The following is a 15485-nucleotide window of genomic DNA, read 5'->3' on the forward strand; positions in this document are numbered from 1 at the left end:
ACCATTTTAATGAAATTACCTCTCAGTAATTCTAAGCTCTGGATAAGATGATTCTGGGCTCATCAATCTCCTCTCACAGGAAACTCCACATAACCCTGCTGAGTTATTTACCTCCCTTATTATTTACTCGGGCTTTTCAAATGTCGAGGCGACCCAATAGAACCTTCACCCTGCTTTGCTGCACCGAACAGAACTTGTTCATTGTATATTCCCCGAGACAGCAGCGCCTGTAGTGGGCAATCGCGGTACTGCAGGGGTTCGGCCGCTTACTGAAAGAGAAACTATTTTGACTGGGAAATGCTGCTCGGCTTCAAAACAACATGGCTTCGAAACAACAGGACGAGAGTTGGATCGAGGAGGCTACTTGCCCCATCTGCTTGAATTTATTCACCGATCCGGTGTTACTGGAGTGCGGCCACAACTTCTGCCGTCTCTGTATCACACGCAGTTGGGAAAGGGGGGCGAGAAACATCTGCCCGGAGTGTCGAGAGGAGTTTCAGGAAATAATCCTCAAAGTGAATCGGGCCTTAATGAGACTGGCAGAGAAAGCTCGAAAACTGAAATTGAGTCCAACAGAGAAAGAAAGTAAACTTCACTGCGAGGAACATGGGGAAGAACTGAAACTGTTTTGTGAGACGGACAAGACACTGATCTGCCTGATCTGTAGAGATTCGCGGGAACACAAACTTCATTACTTTATGCCGATCAAAGAAGCTGTTGAAATATACAAGGTAAAAAGGAAGAAACATCTGTCTCATCTGATTAAGTTCATGCATTTTTATTCACTAATACTTTTGTTCGGGATCTTCTCCCATATCACAGGCTCAGGTGAAATCTTCCCTCACGTCGCTCATCGGGAGGAAATTGTCAATTTTGAAACTGGAGCAGCAACAGAAACAGACGATTTCTCAGTTTCGGGTAAAGTCTCCCCTTCAGACTTTGGTTCTGGACTACTTTTGCACCAGTTATTGCGTTATATAAAGATGTCCATATTTCATTTGGTAGGGTCAGTCACGCAGTCTGGAGTCCCACATCTCGTCCGAGTTCACTCGGATACACCAGAGTCTCACCGAGAAAGAGCAGCGATTAATCAGAGATCTCCGAGAACAGGAGGGAAGGGTTGTGGATCTAATGGAGAAAAATCTTCGGTCGATTCAAGAGAAATTAACTTCCATTGAGGAGGAGATCTCAATATTACAGAAACAAATGGAGCAGAAAGATGGAGTGATATTTCTGAAGGTGAGGAAGTGCAGAATATTTAACTTCAGCTGTAAGAGCACACAGACATTGTTTTTAAAAATTCATATGCTATGTCTGCTGTTAACACTGCCAGGTTTGTGACCTTCAATCAAAGTCTATGGCTTGGCCATTTCACAGGCAATTACCGTATGTGTCTTTATCCTTACTGGAAGTTTTAAGCCACCAAAAGCTCAAACAAATTTGAATGACTAATTTCCATCTCCAAGGAATGTGATTTTACAGCAGGGGCCCACGTCTAACCTATCAGATCCCCTTGTGTATTCACCCTCGGGTGCATTAGACAGTCAGGGTGGCATCGGCAAAGAGAGGCTTCAGTCAGAGAAAGCAAAAAAGAAAAGCTGTGGGTAAAGTTTTTTTCCTCTCCCTTCTTTACATTTGCTCATCTTGGACAATAGAGAAGCCAGGCAGGACAGTGGAATGCTGCTCTTGCAGAATGTGGGAAGGCGGGAGACCTCCAGTGTCTCTGATGGCTACAACGATGAGACATGCATCCAGCTTCAGGTTCTAGCAGTTCACGTTAAGGAGCTGGTGCTGGAACTGGATGAACTCCGGATCACTGGGGACAATGAGGGGGTGATACATAGGACACATAGAGAGGTTGTTACACCCAAGGTGCAAGGCACAGGAAACTGGGTGACAGTCAAGAAGGGGAAAGGGGTTAAGGAGCCAGTGCAGAATACCCCTCAACAACAGGTTGTTGGTAAATACTGAGGGGTTGGGGGAGAATGACTTAGCAGAAGAAAGCCACAGCAGACGGGTCTCTAGCACTGTCTGGCTCTGTGACTCAGAAGGGAAGCCAAGAGAAAAGGCCACTGTGATGATGGGGTATTTGTTAGTTATGGGAACAAAAAGGAGCTTCTGAAGGTGAGAACGAGATTCCTGGATGTCATGTTGCCTCCCGGGTACCAGGTCCAGGGCATATTGGGTGAACAGCCAGAGTCGTAGTCTATGTAGCTACCAATGACATGGGTAGGACAAGTGATGGGATTCTGCACAGGGAGCTCAGGGAGTGTGGTGCTAAGTTAAAGGGCAGGACCTCCAGGGTTGTGATCTCAGGATTGCTACACATGCCACGAGCTAGTGAAGCCAGAACTAGGAAGATTATTCAATTCAACATGTGGCAAAGGAGTTTGTGTAGGGGACAGAGAGAGCATAAGTTTTTTGGATAATTGGGCTCTCTTTCAGGGAAGGTGGGACCTGTACAGATGGGACAACTTGCATCCGAACTGGAAGGGAACTAACATTCTCACAGGAAAGTTTGCTAATGCAGCATGGTGGGGTTTAAACTAGAGATGCAAGGGGATAGGAAAAAGAGTGCTGGAACAGATAGTGGAGAAGTTGTGGAGACAGATGTTGGTAATACCTCAGACAAAGCCAGGAATCAGAAGGCTGTGGATGATGCACTAAGAGCCCTTAGCTGCGTACATTTCAATGCAAGAAATATCATAGGACAGGCAGTTGAGCTCAGATCATGGATCGACACCTGGAATTATGACACTGTAACCATTAGTGAATCTTGATTGCAGGAGGGACAGGATGGACAGCTCAATATTCTGGAGTTCTGTTCTTTTAGACGTGACAGAGTGGGAGGGGTGACGTTACTTGTCAGGGAAAATGTCATGGTAGTGTTCCATCAGGAACTCATCTAGTGAGAGGTTATGTGTGGAACTGAGAAATATGAAAGGTATGACCATGAACGGGGCTATATTTGTTACGTCCCCGTAACAGTTTAAATCAACCAACAGCAATAGACCACACCTGGAGTCGGGTTTTCATGTTAAAACCACTATCTTTATTAGTATCTACTTAAAATAACAACTTAAACAAGAATAATCAAAAGTTAACAGTGTTATGAGTGTAAATGTAACTCCCAAACTATTGAGCTGGTTGGGGGGGGGAGGGGGCACCAGGCTTAAAGTCTTGAGATGGCAAGGTATGAAAATTCAGTTCATCCACGCATTAAAGGATGTGAGAGATATTTGTAATCCAAGGTGAATATCGAGAGAAGGCAGTTATGTCGTATTCCACAGGTTCCTCGGTGGTAAACAGGATAACAATCGCCATAGGTTTTACCCGTCGTCGTTCCAAATCCACTTACGAATTATCACCAATAGTAGCTTATCACAGGGGCACCGTCTTCAAAGGGAACTACCATCCAGGCAAGGGTTAACACATAGGTGGATTCCACAAGGTTGCCCCAATCACACAACGTGATAGCTATAGTAGTCATAGTCATACTTTATTGATCCCAGGGGGAAATTTGTTTTCATTACAGTTGCACCATAAATAATAAATCGTAATAGAACCATAAATAGTTAAATACTAATATGCAAATATGGCAGTAAGTTATGAAATAAGTCCAGGACCAGCCTATCGGCTCAGGGTGTCTGACCCTCCAAGGGAGGTGTTGTAAAGTTTGATGGCCACAGGCGGAATGACTTCCTATGACGCTCAGTGCTGCATCTCGGTGGAATGAGTCTCTGGCCGAATGTACTCCTGTGCCCACCCAGTACATTATGTAGTGGATGGGAGACATTGTCCAAGATGGCATGCAACTTAGACAGCATCCTCTTTTCAGACACCAATGTGAGAGAGTGCAGTTCCATCCCCACAACTTCAACGTGTTACCATGTGAAAAAAATACAACAAATAACTAAGTTAAAAAGTTTAACAGTGAGAAATTACGGAGCAACTGTAACAGGCTGCGTGCATGACCAGCGCATGCGCACTGCCACCTATCGATGTGCTGGATCGACACTCCACCCACCCTTGTGGGCACTCGAAAGTTCCAACCAGTGACCCCTTTGCCACTGGCCTCCTTCCATTGTCCGACTCCAACTGCGACTGACTGTGTGTGAGTGAGTGTCCCTGCTTAAATCAAACCGAGCTGCTGAGTCCCATGGCTCTGCCTCTCTCTCTCTCTCTCTCTCTCTCAGATTATTATAGTAACAACAGGAATTCTGCAGATGCTGGAAATTCAAGTAACACACCTCAAAGTTGCTGGTGAACGCAGCAGGCCAGGCAGCATCTCTAGGAAGAGGTGCAGTCGACGTTTCAGGCCGAGACCCTTCGTCAGGACTGCTGACTGCACCTGTTCCTAGAGATGCCGCCTGGTCTGCTGAGTTCACCAGCAACTCTGAGGTGTGTTACCTAGATTATTATAGTAGGTGATTTTAAATTTCCATGTATTGACTGGAAATCCCATACTGTAAAAGGACTAGATGGGATAGAGTTTGTTGAATACGTTCAGGAAATCAAGAGATTTTGAGGCCCTGGTTAAAAGAAAATGTAGGTGTATGGCAGGTACAGGCAGGTAGGAACAAATGAGATGCTTATGGAGTATAAGAATTGCAAGAGGACATTTCAGGAAGAAATCAGGAGGGCTCAAAGAAGGCATGAAGTTGCTCTTGCAGACAAGGTGAAGGAAAATCCTAAAGGATTCTACAAATATTATAAGAGCAAAAGGATTGCAAGGAACAAGATTGCTCCTCTGGAAGACCAGAATGGTAATCCATTTATGGAGCCAAAGCAGATGGGGAAGATCTTAAATAATTTTTTTTTTGCATCCGTATTTACTCAGGAGATAGACACAGAGTCTATAGAAGTGAGGCAAAGCAGCATCAACTTCATGGACCCTGTGCAGATGATAGAGAAGGTGATGTTTGCTATCCTGAGGCAAATAAGGGTGAATAAATGCCCAGAGCCTGACAAGGTGTTCTCTTGGACCCATGGGAGGCAAATACAGAAACTGCTGGTGCCCTAGCAGAGATATTTAAATAATCCTTAGTGACAGGAGAGGTACCAGAGGATTGGAGGATAGCCAATGTTGGTCCGCTGTTTTAAAAAGGCTTTAAACATAAACGAGGAAACTACAGATCAGGAAGTCTGACATCAGTTGTGGGAAAATTATTGGAAGATATTCTAAAGGACCAGATATATAAGTGCGTGGACAGACATCGATTGATTAAGGAGAGTCAGCATGGCTTTGTGAGTGGTAGGTTATGTCTACCCCATCTTACGGAGTGCTTTGAGGAAGTTACCAGGAAAGTGGATGAAGACAAGGCAGTGGATGTTGTTTGCATGGACTTCAGCAAGGTATTTGAGAAGGTCCCCCATGGGAGGCTGATCAAGAAGATTCAGTTACTTAGCATTCAAGATAAGGTAGTAAATTGGATTAGACAATGGCTTTGTGGGAGAATTCAAGTGTGGAGGAAAGACAGAGTTCGATATAGAGACAGTAAGGAGAGTTTATTCGTAATGATCCCAGAACTTTGGTGGCTCAGCTGAGCAACACGGCAAGAAGTAACATTCTCAAAACTAGGACCCCGCGATTACTGTTAATCAGGTGACCACTTAAATAACACAATTAATAAGGAATCCCTGAGTCTATTAAAATAAACTTAACAAGCTTAAACAGAAAGCACCAGGAGACCATATTACAAAGAGCGAATCACTTGAGAAAAACACAAAGAATGCTGAATGATTAACAACGCTTATTAAACAGCAATTGTCCATTTCAGGTTCTCTAAAAACCGTAGAGTCCCAAGCTCTCTGGTGCCTTGCACAGGCCCAGAAAGCTTATTAAAAGGAGTGTGGGACAGGTGGCAGAGAAGAAAACCCAAGGGAAGGAGGTGGCACAGGTGCAAACAGTAATGAAATTTGTCTGTGTTTTTTTACAGCAGCAGTACAGTGCTTTACATAAAATTACTGCAGTACTGAGCAAAAGTCCATAGCTATATATGTGTGCTTAAGATTTTTGCACAGCTCTGTATACTGTACATACGGTTCCTTAGAATAGGTTCCGATAATTTACCCACTACTGATTTCACAGGCCTATGCTTTCCCAATTTATTTTTAGAGCCTTTTTTAAACAAAAGAACAACAGGAGCTATCATCCAATCCTCTGGTACCTCACCCATTGCTAAAGATGCTTTAAATATCTCTGCAATTCAAATACCTGCTATCCCTGCAATTTCTGCACTAGCCTCACACAAAGTCCGAAGGGAATCCTGATAGGCCTGGGGCTTTACCTACCCTATTTTGCTTCAAAACAGCAAATACCTCACTGCTGTTTTGCCTCTGTAAATACTCATGCAAAAAAAGATCTATTTAAGATTCCTCTGCCCCCCCACAGACTCCATGCATAGATGACCATTCTAATCTTCAGGGGGACCAATTTTGTCGCCTGCACTCCATTTGCTCTTAATATATTTGTAGAAGTCCTTGGGATTCTCTTTCACCTTACCTGCTAGAGCAACCTCATGCCTTCTTTTAGTCTTCCTGATTTCCTTTTAAATTATCCTCTTGCATTTCTTATACTCCTCAAGTACCTGATTTGTACTTACCTGCTGTGCATCTCCTTCTTATTTTTAACCAGGGCCTCAATATCTCTCTGTACCCAAGGTTCCCAAAACCTGCGACCCTTGCTGTTTATTCTGACAGGCACATACAAGCTTTGTACCCTCAAAATTTCACTTTTGAAGGCCTCCCACTTATAACTTGTCCCAATTCACACTTGCCAGATCCTTTCTAATGTAATCAAAATTGGCCTTCCTCCGATTCAATTTTCAACACAAGGACCAGATCTATCCTTCTCCATAAGTATCTTGAAACTAAGGGCATTACGATCACTGGATGCAAAGTGTTCCTCTACACAAACTTCTGTCACCCACCCTGTGTCATTCCCTAAAAGGAGATCTAGTAATACACTTCCTCTGGTTGGGACCTTTATGTGTTAATTAAGGAAACTTTTCTGAACACTTTGACAAAATCTATCCCATTCAGCCATTTTTACAGTATTGGAATCCTAATAAACATGTGTAAAGTTAAAATCACCAACTATAACAACCTTATGTTTCTTGCAATAGTGTGTGATCTCTCTACAAATGTGTTCCTCTGAAACCCACAAATTGTTGGGTGGTATGTAATGTAATCGCAGTAACATGGTCATAACTTTCTTATTTCCCAGTTCCACTCACAAAGCCTCAGTAGTCGAGCCCTCCAGTCTATCCTGTCTGAGTACTGCCGTGACATTTTCCGACTAGTAATGCCACCACTCCTCCATTAGTTCCTTGCACTCTATCACATCTAAAACAATGGAAGCCCAGAACGTTGATCCTGCCCTTCCTGCAACTAAGTCTCACTATTGGCTGCAGTGTCATAATTCTACATGCTGATCTACGTCCTAAGCTCATCCTCCTTTCCTACAATATACCTTGCATTGAAATATACACAACTCAGAACATTAGTCTTACCACGCTCAACGTTTTTATTGCTGGCTTTCTATGTATGCTTAATAACATCTTTCCCCACAACCACTCCACTTTCTGCTCTGGTGCTTTGGTTCCCATCCCCCTGCAGCTCTTGTTTAAACTCCCACACCCGTGAATTGAAAGAATTTTCAGCCTCTCGTCACCTCTGACATCTGCTCATTTTTAAGGATAACTTCTTACTGAGTTTCACAAATCCAAGTGAATGTTCCAGCAACAATGGCTTCCTCTGTAGTGAATATGGATGAGAAATTTTTACTGGTCACCTCAGCTATCTTTAATTATGGAAGTTTTGGCTTTGGTTATTACCAGACAGATACCACCGTGCGGAGCATTCGGGCTGAGTCCTGATGTCAAGACCCCAGAGGACGCCCTCTGTTACCTGAAGGGGCAAACCTCTCCACTTCAGGCCTGCCAGTCCTGTATGGAACGGCATACCCTACATCTCGGCTAATTTGACTCCAGATCAGCTGGATATGTCCAGAAGAAACCACTTACCCTACCTTCCAATCCAGTTGAATCCTCTCCAGGTCATCCGGGGCAGCTAAGGAGAAATCACTTTGCTTCCGGTCCTGTTCGATCCGCTCTCGGCCTTCCAAGTCTGTTGTAAGGAGCCATTTATCTTCCTGTCCAGTTTACTCTATTCTAGGGCCAGCAGGCATGGCCACTTACCTCCGATGCATGGTAACAAGTCTAGGATGCAAGTGAGATTAAAACAGCACAGGTTCAACTCTCTCGCCCCTTGGCAACGTACTGCTAGCTAATATCCAGGCCATTGAGAAGAAAGTGTATGGATTAACAGTGAGATGGACCTATCGATGGGTTTTGAGAGACTGCTGCATGCTCAGCTTACACCTGCTTCACCTGACTGCGCCATATGATTTAAGAGCTTCTCAGTTCACCAGAAGGACCATAAGTTAACCTTGTGCAAAGCAAGTGGTGGAATGATCTGTCAGTTCAGTATTCTGGACAGCGAACCTATGGAAAGCAACTGGCCTGGATGGATGTCCATGGCCTGGTTATGTTCGTAGATCCTGTGCAGAGCATCTGGTTAGGATTCTGCAGACATAATTAACTTTCCCCTACTATAATCTGGGGTCACCTCTTGCTCCATGTACCATCCCAGTACCTAAGAAAAGTAACGTAACATAGCAAAATGACTACTGCCTGGTGGATCTGACACCCATCATCACAAAGTGCTTCAAAACAACCGTTCATGGCACACACCAAACTCCAGCTTCCCAAACAATCTTAACCCACTGCAATTCGCCTTCATCTGAAACAGGTACACAGCAGGTAGAAAACAGGTGCACAGGTACACCCTTGCCCTACACTCATCTCTGGAGCATCTGGACAATAAAGACACCTATGTTAGACCATTGTTAATTTACTACAGCTCTGCCTTCAGTACTGTAATTCCAAGCAACTCAGGTCCAAACAGTTGGACCTGGGACTCAAAATCTCCCTTTGCAAATGGTTCCTTGACTTCGTCACCAACATACTCCAGTCAGTAAGGATAGGGAGCAACATCTTGGCTACAATTATTCTCAACACAGGTGCCCCACAAGGCCATATTCTCAGTCCCTTACTTTTCTCCCTGTATACTCATGACTGCGCAGCTGGACTCTGCTCCATTCTATCTACACGTTTGCAGTTAATACCGTCCTAGTGAGTCATATTTCAACTAACAAAGAGTTGGAGTACAGGAAGCAGATAGAGAGCTTAGTGTCATGGAGTAATGATAAAAACCTGACCATCGACGTCAGAACAAAAGAGTCGGTCATTGACTTCAAATTGGGATTTGGAGCACATGCTCCCACTTACATCAACAGTACTGAGGTTGAGAAGATTGAGAGCTTTAAGTTCTCGCAAGTGAACATCAATCACATGGACTCCATGGCCAAGAAGGCATACCAGAGCCTCTCCTTACTCTGGAGGCTAAGTAAAGTTGACGTGTCCCATTTGACACTCACCAGTTTTTATTGATGCATCATAGAAGGCTGCCTATATCCTGTCTACCTGCCTCATTGCTTGGTATGGCAACTGCTCTGCCTTGACTGCAAGGAACTGCAGAGTGCTATGGGTACAGCTGAGCATATCACAGAAACCAGCCGCCCTTTCATGCACTCGGTCTACACATCTCGCGGCCTTGGTAAAGCAGCCAACCTGATGAAAGACCCGTGCCCCCACCCTAGACATTCTCTCTTCTCTGCCCTCCCATTGGGCACAAGATACGTAAGCCTGAAAGCACGTGCCACCAAGCTCAAGGACAGCTTCTGTCACACTTCCATGACTATTGAACAATCCACCAGTAATGATGGACTCTCGATCTCACAATGTGTCTCATTATGGCTTTGTGCCTTGTTTTCCACCTGCAATGCACTCCCTTTGTAACTGCAATACATTATCCTGCATTTTGTTATTGTTTTCCCATGCACTACCTCAATGCACTGATGTAAAGAAATGATTTGTAAATGTTGAAGTAAATGAAGTTCTTCACTATACCTTGGTGCCTGTGACAATAATAAACAGATGCAAGAAAGTTACTAAATAAGTTCCAATGAAAGAAAATGTTAATGAATTAATATAACCTTACATCAAATTTACCAAATTTGTTTAGTATCTCCATTGTGTTTTCTGCTTTGTTTATTTCAGGGGGAATCTTGTCGGAAGAGGAGGTAGGACACACTCTTAGCTGAAACCCTTCAGAACTTTGTAACATTAACGTAGAAACCTGTCCAAGTTCAGTTAAACTGTGTAATATTTGCAGGGCTGGAAATGAACGGACACCTACAGTCATGGATGGGGCTCTGATGATTGACGAATTTACTGGGCCATTGCCATTCCCAGTGTGGAGGGAAGTGCTCGATGGCATTCATCCTGGTAAATACCTTCTATATTCTCTCTGGGTAGCCTCCAACCCGATGACATAAATATTAATTTCTCCTTCTGGTAAAAAAACAATTTTTCCTCCCCCTCCTCTCTTCTTCTATTCCCCACTTTGGCCTTTGACCTCTTCTTACTTGCCCATCACTTCCCCCTGGAACCCCTCCTCCTTCCCTTTCTTCTATAGTCCATTCTCCTCTCCTATCAGATTCCTTCTTCTCCAGCCCTTTACCTTTCCTCTCCTCCCACCTTTTTATTCTGGTGTCTTTCTCTTTCATTTTCAGTCCTGAGGAAGGGTATTCGCCAAAAATGTCAACTGTTTATTCATGTCCACTGATGCTCCTGAACTTGATGAGTTCCTCCAGCACTTCAGGTGTGTTGATTTAGATTGCTTGGCATTGATTCAAAAAGTAGTGTGTGACTTATATTATACAAGAATAGCAGATTATTATTTCATTTATTAAATACTGATGAGGAACAAGCTCTATTAGAATTCCTATTTAATAATATACCAAATAATTAACTTTCATTTTCCCAGACATTGAATACTAGGGAACAGCACTAAACCAAATGTTGTACCTGCCCCTTAATCTCACAGTAGCTACGACTTGTCTCCCTTCCTGGAAGCCCTACTGCTTTCTGGTGGTCTGAGAGCAGCTACCCAAAATTAACCAGGTGTTCCTTCAGGATTGGCAGAACATTTTCCTCAATCCTCAGTGAGTTTCTCTGACTTCATTCAGACGGTGTTTCTCCTGAATCCTCTGCATGTCGATACCTCTTTAACCAGTGTGACACCATTATAGAGTAACCTGTGTGTATTCATCTTCATAACAAGGGGCAGTCCGAGCACGAGGTCATATTGCAGCTCTAGAAAACCCTGAGTAGACCTCCTCTTAGAATGAAGATGAGAAAATCTGCAGACACTGGAAATGTAAGCAACACACACAAAATGCTGGAGGTACTCAGCGGGCTAGGGAGCAGCTACAGAAAAGAGTAAACAGTTGACATATCAGGCCGAGAACCTTCATCAGGACTGGAAGAGAAACATGAGAAGTTAGAGCAAGAAGGTGGGAAGCACCATCTCGAACACTCAGTTCTGGTCGCCTCATTACAGGCAGGATGTGAAACCTTTAGAGAGTGCAGAAGAGACTTGCCTGGATTAGAGTGCATGTCTTATGAGGATAGGTTGAGCCAGCTAGGGCTCTTCTCTTTAGAGTGAAGGAGGTGTACAGGATGATAAAAGGCACAGATCAAGTGGGTAGCCAGAGATTGATTCCCAGGGCAGAAATGGCTAATTCCAGGGGATTTCATTTTAAAGAATGGAGCGGGGGTGGGGGTGGGGGTGGGGGGTCAGAGGTAACTTTATACACAGAGTGCTGGGTCCATGGAACACCCTTCCAGGTTGTTGGTAGAAGCATATACATTAAGGGTGTTTAACAAACTCTTCGATAGGCACATGGATGATAGATAAATGCAATGCTGTGTAGATGGGAAGGGTTAGTTGATCTTAGGTCAGCATAACATCATGGATCAAAGGGCCTGTTCTGTGTTGTAGTGTTCTATGTTCTAAAAGTTAAAGTGTATTGCAAAAGCTTTAATATGCAATAAAGTCTTGCTGAAATTAGGTGCACTGTCAGACACCTAATGCATGTGCCTGACACACAGACACACACATAATATATGGAATAACAGGAATTCTGCAGATGCTGGAAATTCAAGCAACACACATCAAAGTTGCTGGTGAACACAGCAGGCCAGGCAGCATCTCTAGGAAGAGGTACAGTCGACGTTTCAGGCCGAAACCCTTTGTCAATATATGGGTTGAGTTAAGTACTCCCTTGGCCATTGGAACTTCTATCTTTCTCCCTCCTGCCACCCTCAATCCTCCTCAGCCTCAAACCTGCCTCCAAATTCACTAACCTGCATCTAATAGAACCCTTCTCACAATCTTGCTCGCATTGACCACTGTGTCTATCTTAACCGTGTTTCGAGTACCTCTCCTTCTCTGTGACCCTCCACTTTTTCTTATTTCCCCCCCCTCTCTCTCTCTCTCTCTCTCTGCCCTCTGACCTCCACCATAGCTCAGCTTTTCACTCCTGCTCTACTAGGTATATCAGGAAATCATTTATATTTGAAAAATAACAGGAAATTTTGAAAGATGAGATGCAATTTATGGGAAGACAACAACAACAGATGTAGTCTGGTTCAAGGCCGGTAGAGTTCTCAGCAGCTGTCTGACTGGGCCTGGAGCCAAGCGGTCTCTCCCTAGTTTCGGCACCGCGCTGCTGAGACTTGTGCTGATCCCCGGGGACTCTCTAATTCTCGCTTCTCCCCGCAGTATCTGTCACCATGGATGTGGAAACGGCGGCTCCAGAGCTTGAGGTGTCCGACAATCTGAAGGGTGTAAGAGTGACCGGGACCCGGAGGGATCTCCCTGACAACAGGAAGAGATTTATGAATGGGTTTTATGTGCTGGGATTGGAGGGTTTCACAACGGGGAGACAGTACTGGGAGGTGGAGGTAGCGGAGAATCAGGGCTGGAGTCTGGGAGTTGCCGCAGAATCTGTGGAGAGGAGGAGGAAGGTCCAACTGACACCAGAGAATGGAGTCTGGACCATAGGGCAGTGGGGAGACCAGTTTTATGCACTCACCTCCCCTCGATCCCGTCTCCCTGCCAGTTCCATTCCCGGGAGACTGGGAGTTTATCTCAGTTACGAGTCCGGGACAGTTTCATTTTACAACGCAGAGACCAAGTCCCATCTCCACACCTTCCCTGGGAATAAATTCACAGAAACTCTTTATCCTTTCTTCGTGACTTGGGATGAGAACCAGTGGCTGAGAATTTGCTCCGGTTCCACTCCAGTTCTGTGATTCATTCACATCCTGGGTTTGGCTTCAGAAGCAGGGCTCAGGAGCTAAGGACAGAAACACCATTGCGAACAGGTTGGTACTGAACAAGTCTTATTTAATTCCCATGTCCCCTCTGAACTTGAAAATAAAATCATTGAATTTTAAATGTGGGAACAGTGAAATAAAAAAAATGAATTTGATACTGGAACTGCTGATCCTTTAACCTTAACATGTTAACTACATACTAACAATGTGAAAGGACACCATATGTCATGATCACAAATGTGCTTAAAGTCATAGAGAAGTACGGCACAGAAACACAATCCCTTTGGCCCACCTAGTTCATGCCAAAACTATTTAAACTGCCCAATCCCATCGAACTGCACCGGGTCCATAGACTCCATTCCCCTATTGTTCACGTACCTATCCAAACTTCTCTAGAACATTGAAATCAGGCTTGCATGGACCACTTGTGCTGGCAGCTCATTCCACACTCTCATGACCCTCTGAGTGAAGTAGTTTCCCTCATGTTCCCCTTAAACTTCTCATCTTTCACCTTGAAACCATGACCTCTGGTTGTAGTCCCACCCAATCTCAGTGGGAAAAGCCTGCTTACATTTACCCTATCTATACCCCACATAATTTTGTATACCTTGAACGGACAGGATACAGCATTTCACAAGTCAAGGCATGCGTGGAGGCAGACACTCACTGTCGCAGAGACTTCAGGGAGCAAGTTATAGAGAACTAAGGATCATATAGAAATTATAGAGTGCTGTTGACCTGCAGTAGAGGGAAAACTTGAATAGCCCAGGACTTTATTCACTGGAGGAACATCAAGGAATAAAGGGCATTCTTTCAGAGGTTGACAAAATTATGAAGGGTGTTGGTAGGGTGAATGTATCTAGGCATTTTTTCCCTCAGGTTTGGTGAGACTAGAACTGGAGGCCATGTGTTCAGAATGAACAATGAAGTATTTAAGGGAAATCTGATGGGGATCGTCTTTGCTCAGAGGGGGAGCAGGTCGGCACAGATTAGTTGGGACAAAATTTCTGTGCTGTCGTGCTCTGTGTCTCTATGACCCACCTTTCGGACCAACAGTCCTACAAATATCCCAGAAGAATGAGGGGAGATTTGATAGAGGTATATAAAATTATGATGGGTATAGATAGAGTGAATGCAAGCAGGCTTTTTCCACTGAGGCAAGGGGAGAAAAAAAACAGAGGACATGGGTTAAGGGTGAGGGGGGAAAAGTTTAAAGGGAACATTAGGGGGGGCTTCTTCACACAGAGAGTGGTGGGAGTATGGAATGAGCTGCCAGACGAGGTGGTAAATGTGGGTTCTTTTTTAACATTTAAGAATAAATTGGACAGATACATGGATGCGAGGTGTATGGAGGGATATGGTCCGTGTGCAGGTCAGTGGGACTAGGCAGAAAATGGTTCGGCACAGCCAAGAAGGGCCAAAGGGTCTGTTTCTGTGCTGTAGTTTCTATGGTTCTATGGTTCTATGGAGAGGCAAATTAAAGAGACCAAACTTGGGAGGAAGCATCCTAAAATTCCAAAGTATTTTCTCTCAGGATTTCTCATTGAAGTGTGCAGGAGAGGGAGCTAAATCCCCGGACAGTAGGGGGGAATCCTGGTCTGACTTCCATAAATATTGGAGTCGTGTTTCGCGACAGTAGAGGAAGCTATGGATAGACATATTGGAATGGGAAGTGGAATTAAAATACGTGGCCTCTGCGAGATCCCGCTTCTTCCGGCGGACAGAGCGTAGGTGTTCGGCGAAGTTGTGTCTCAATCTACATCGGGTCTCACCAATATACAGGAGGCCACACAGGGAGTACCGGACACGGTATATGATCCCAACAGGTTGCCTCATCTGAAAGGACTGTTTGGGGCCATGAATGGTAGTGAGGGATGAGGTACAGGGGCAGGTGTAACACTTGTTCCGCTTGCAAGGATAAGTGCCGGGAGGGACGAATGGGCAAGGGAGTCGCGAAGGAAGCGATCCCGGCGGAAACCAGAAAGTGGGGTGTGGCGGGAGTGAAATATGTGCTTGGTGGTGGGATCCCGTTGGAGATGGCGGAAGTTACGGGAAAATTATGTGCTGGACGCTGAGGCTGGTGCGGTGGGATGAGGACCGCCCTATCCCTGGTGCGGCGGGATGAGGACCGCCCTACCCCTGGTGCGGTGGGATGAGGGCCGCCCTATCCCCGGT

At 44.8% G+C, this 15485-nt stretch overlaps 1 protein-coding gene across 1 annotated transcript; it reads left to right on the top strand.

Annotated features, from left to right (window-relative positions):
- Positions 1-267: 267 nt before the first annotated feature.
- On the top strand, positions 268-13451 carry LOC140198252 (zinc-binding protein A33-like). The gene is made up of 6 exons (XM_072259309.1): positions 268-731; positions 823-918; positions 1006-1239; positions 10185-10207; positions 10300-10412; positions 12754-13451. Exons 1-6 carry the CDS (start codon positions 321-323, stop codon positions 13284-13286), a joined length of 1410 nt encoding a protein of 469 aa, XP_072115410.1. The 5' UTR covers positions 268-320; the 3' UTR covers positions 13287-13451.
- Positions 13452-15485: the final 2034 nt, after the last annotated feature.

Source organism: Mobula birostris, chromosome 5, assembly GCF_030028105.1.
Source record: "Mobula birostris isolate sMobBir1 chromosome 5, sMobBir1.hap1, whole genome shotgun sequence".
Classification (NCBI taxonomy): Eukaryota; Metazoa; Chordata; class Chondrichthyes; order Myliobatiformes; family Myliobatidae; genus Mobula; species Mobula birostris.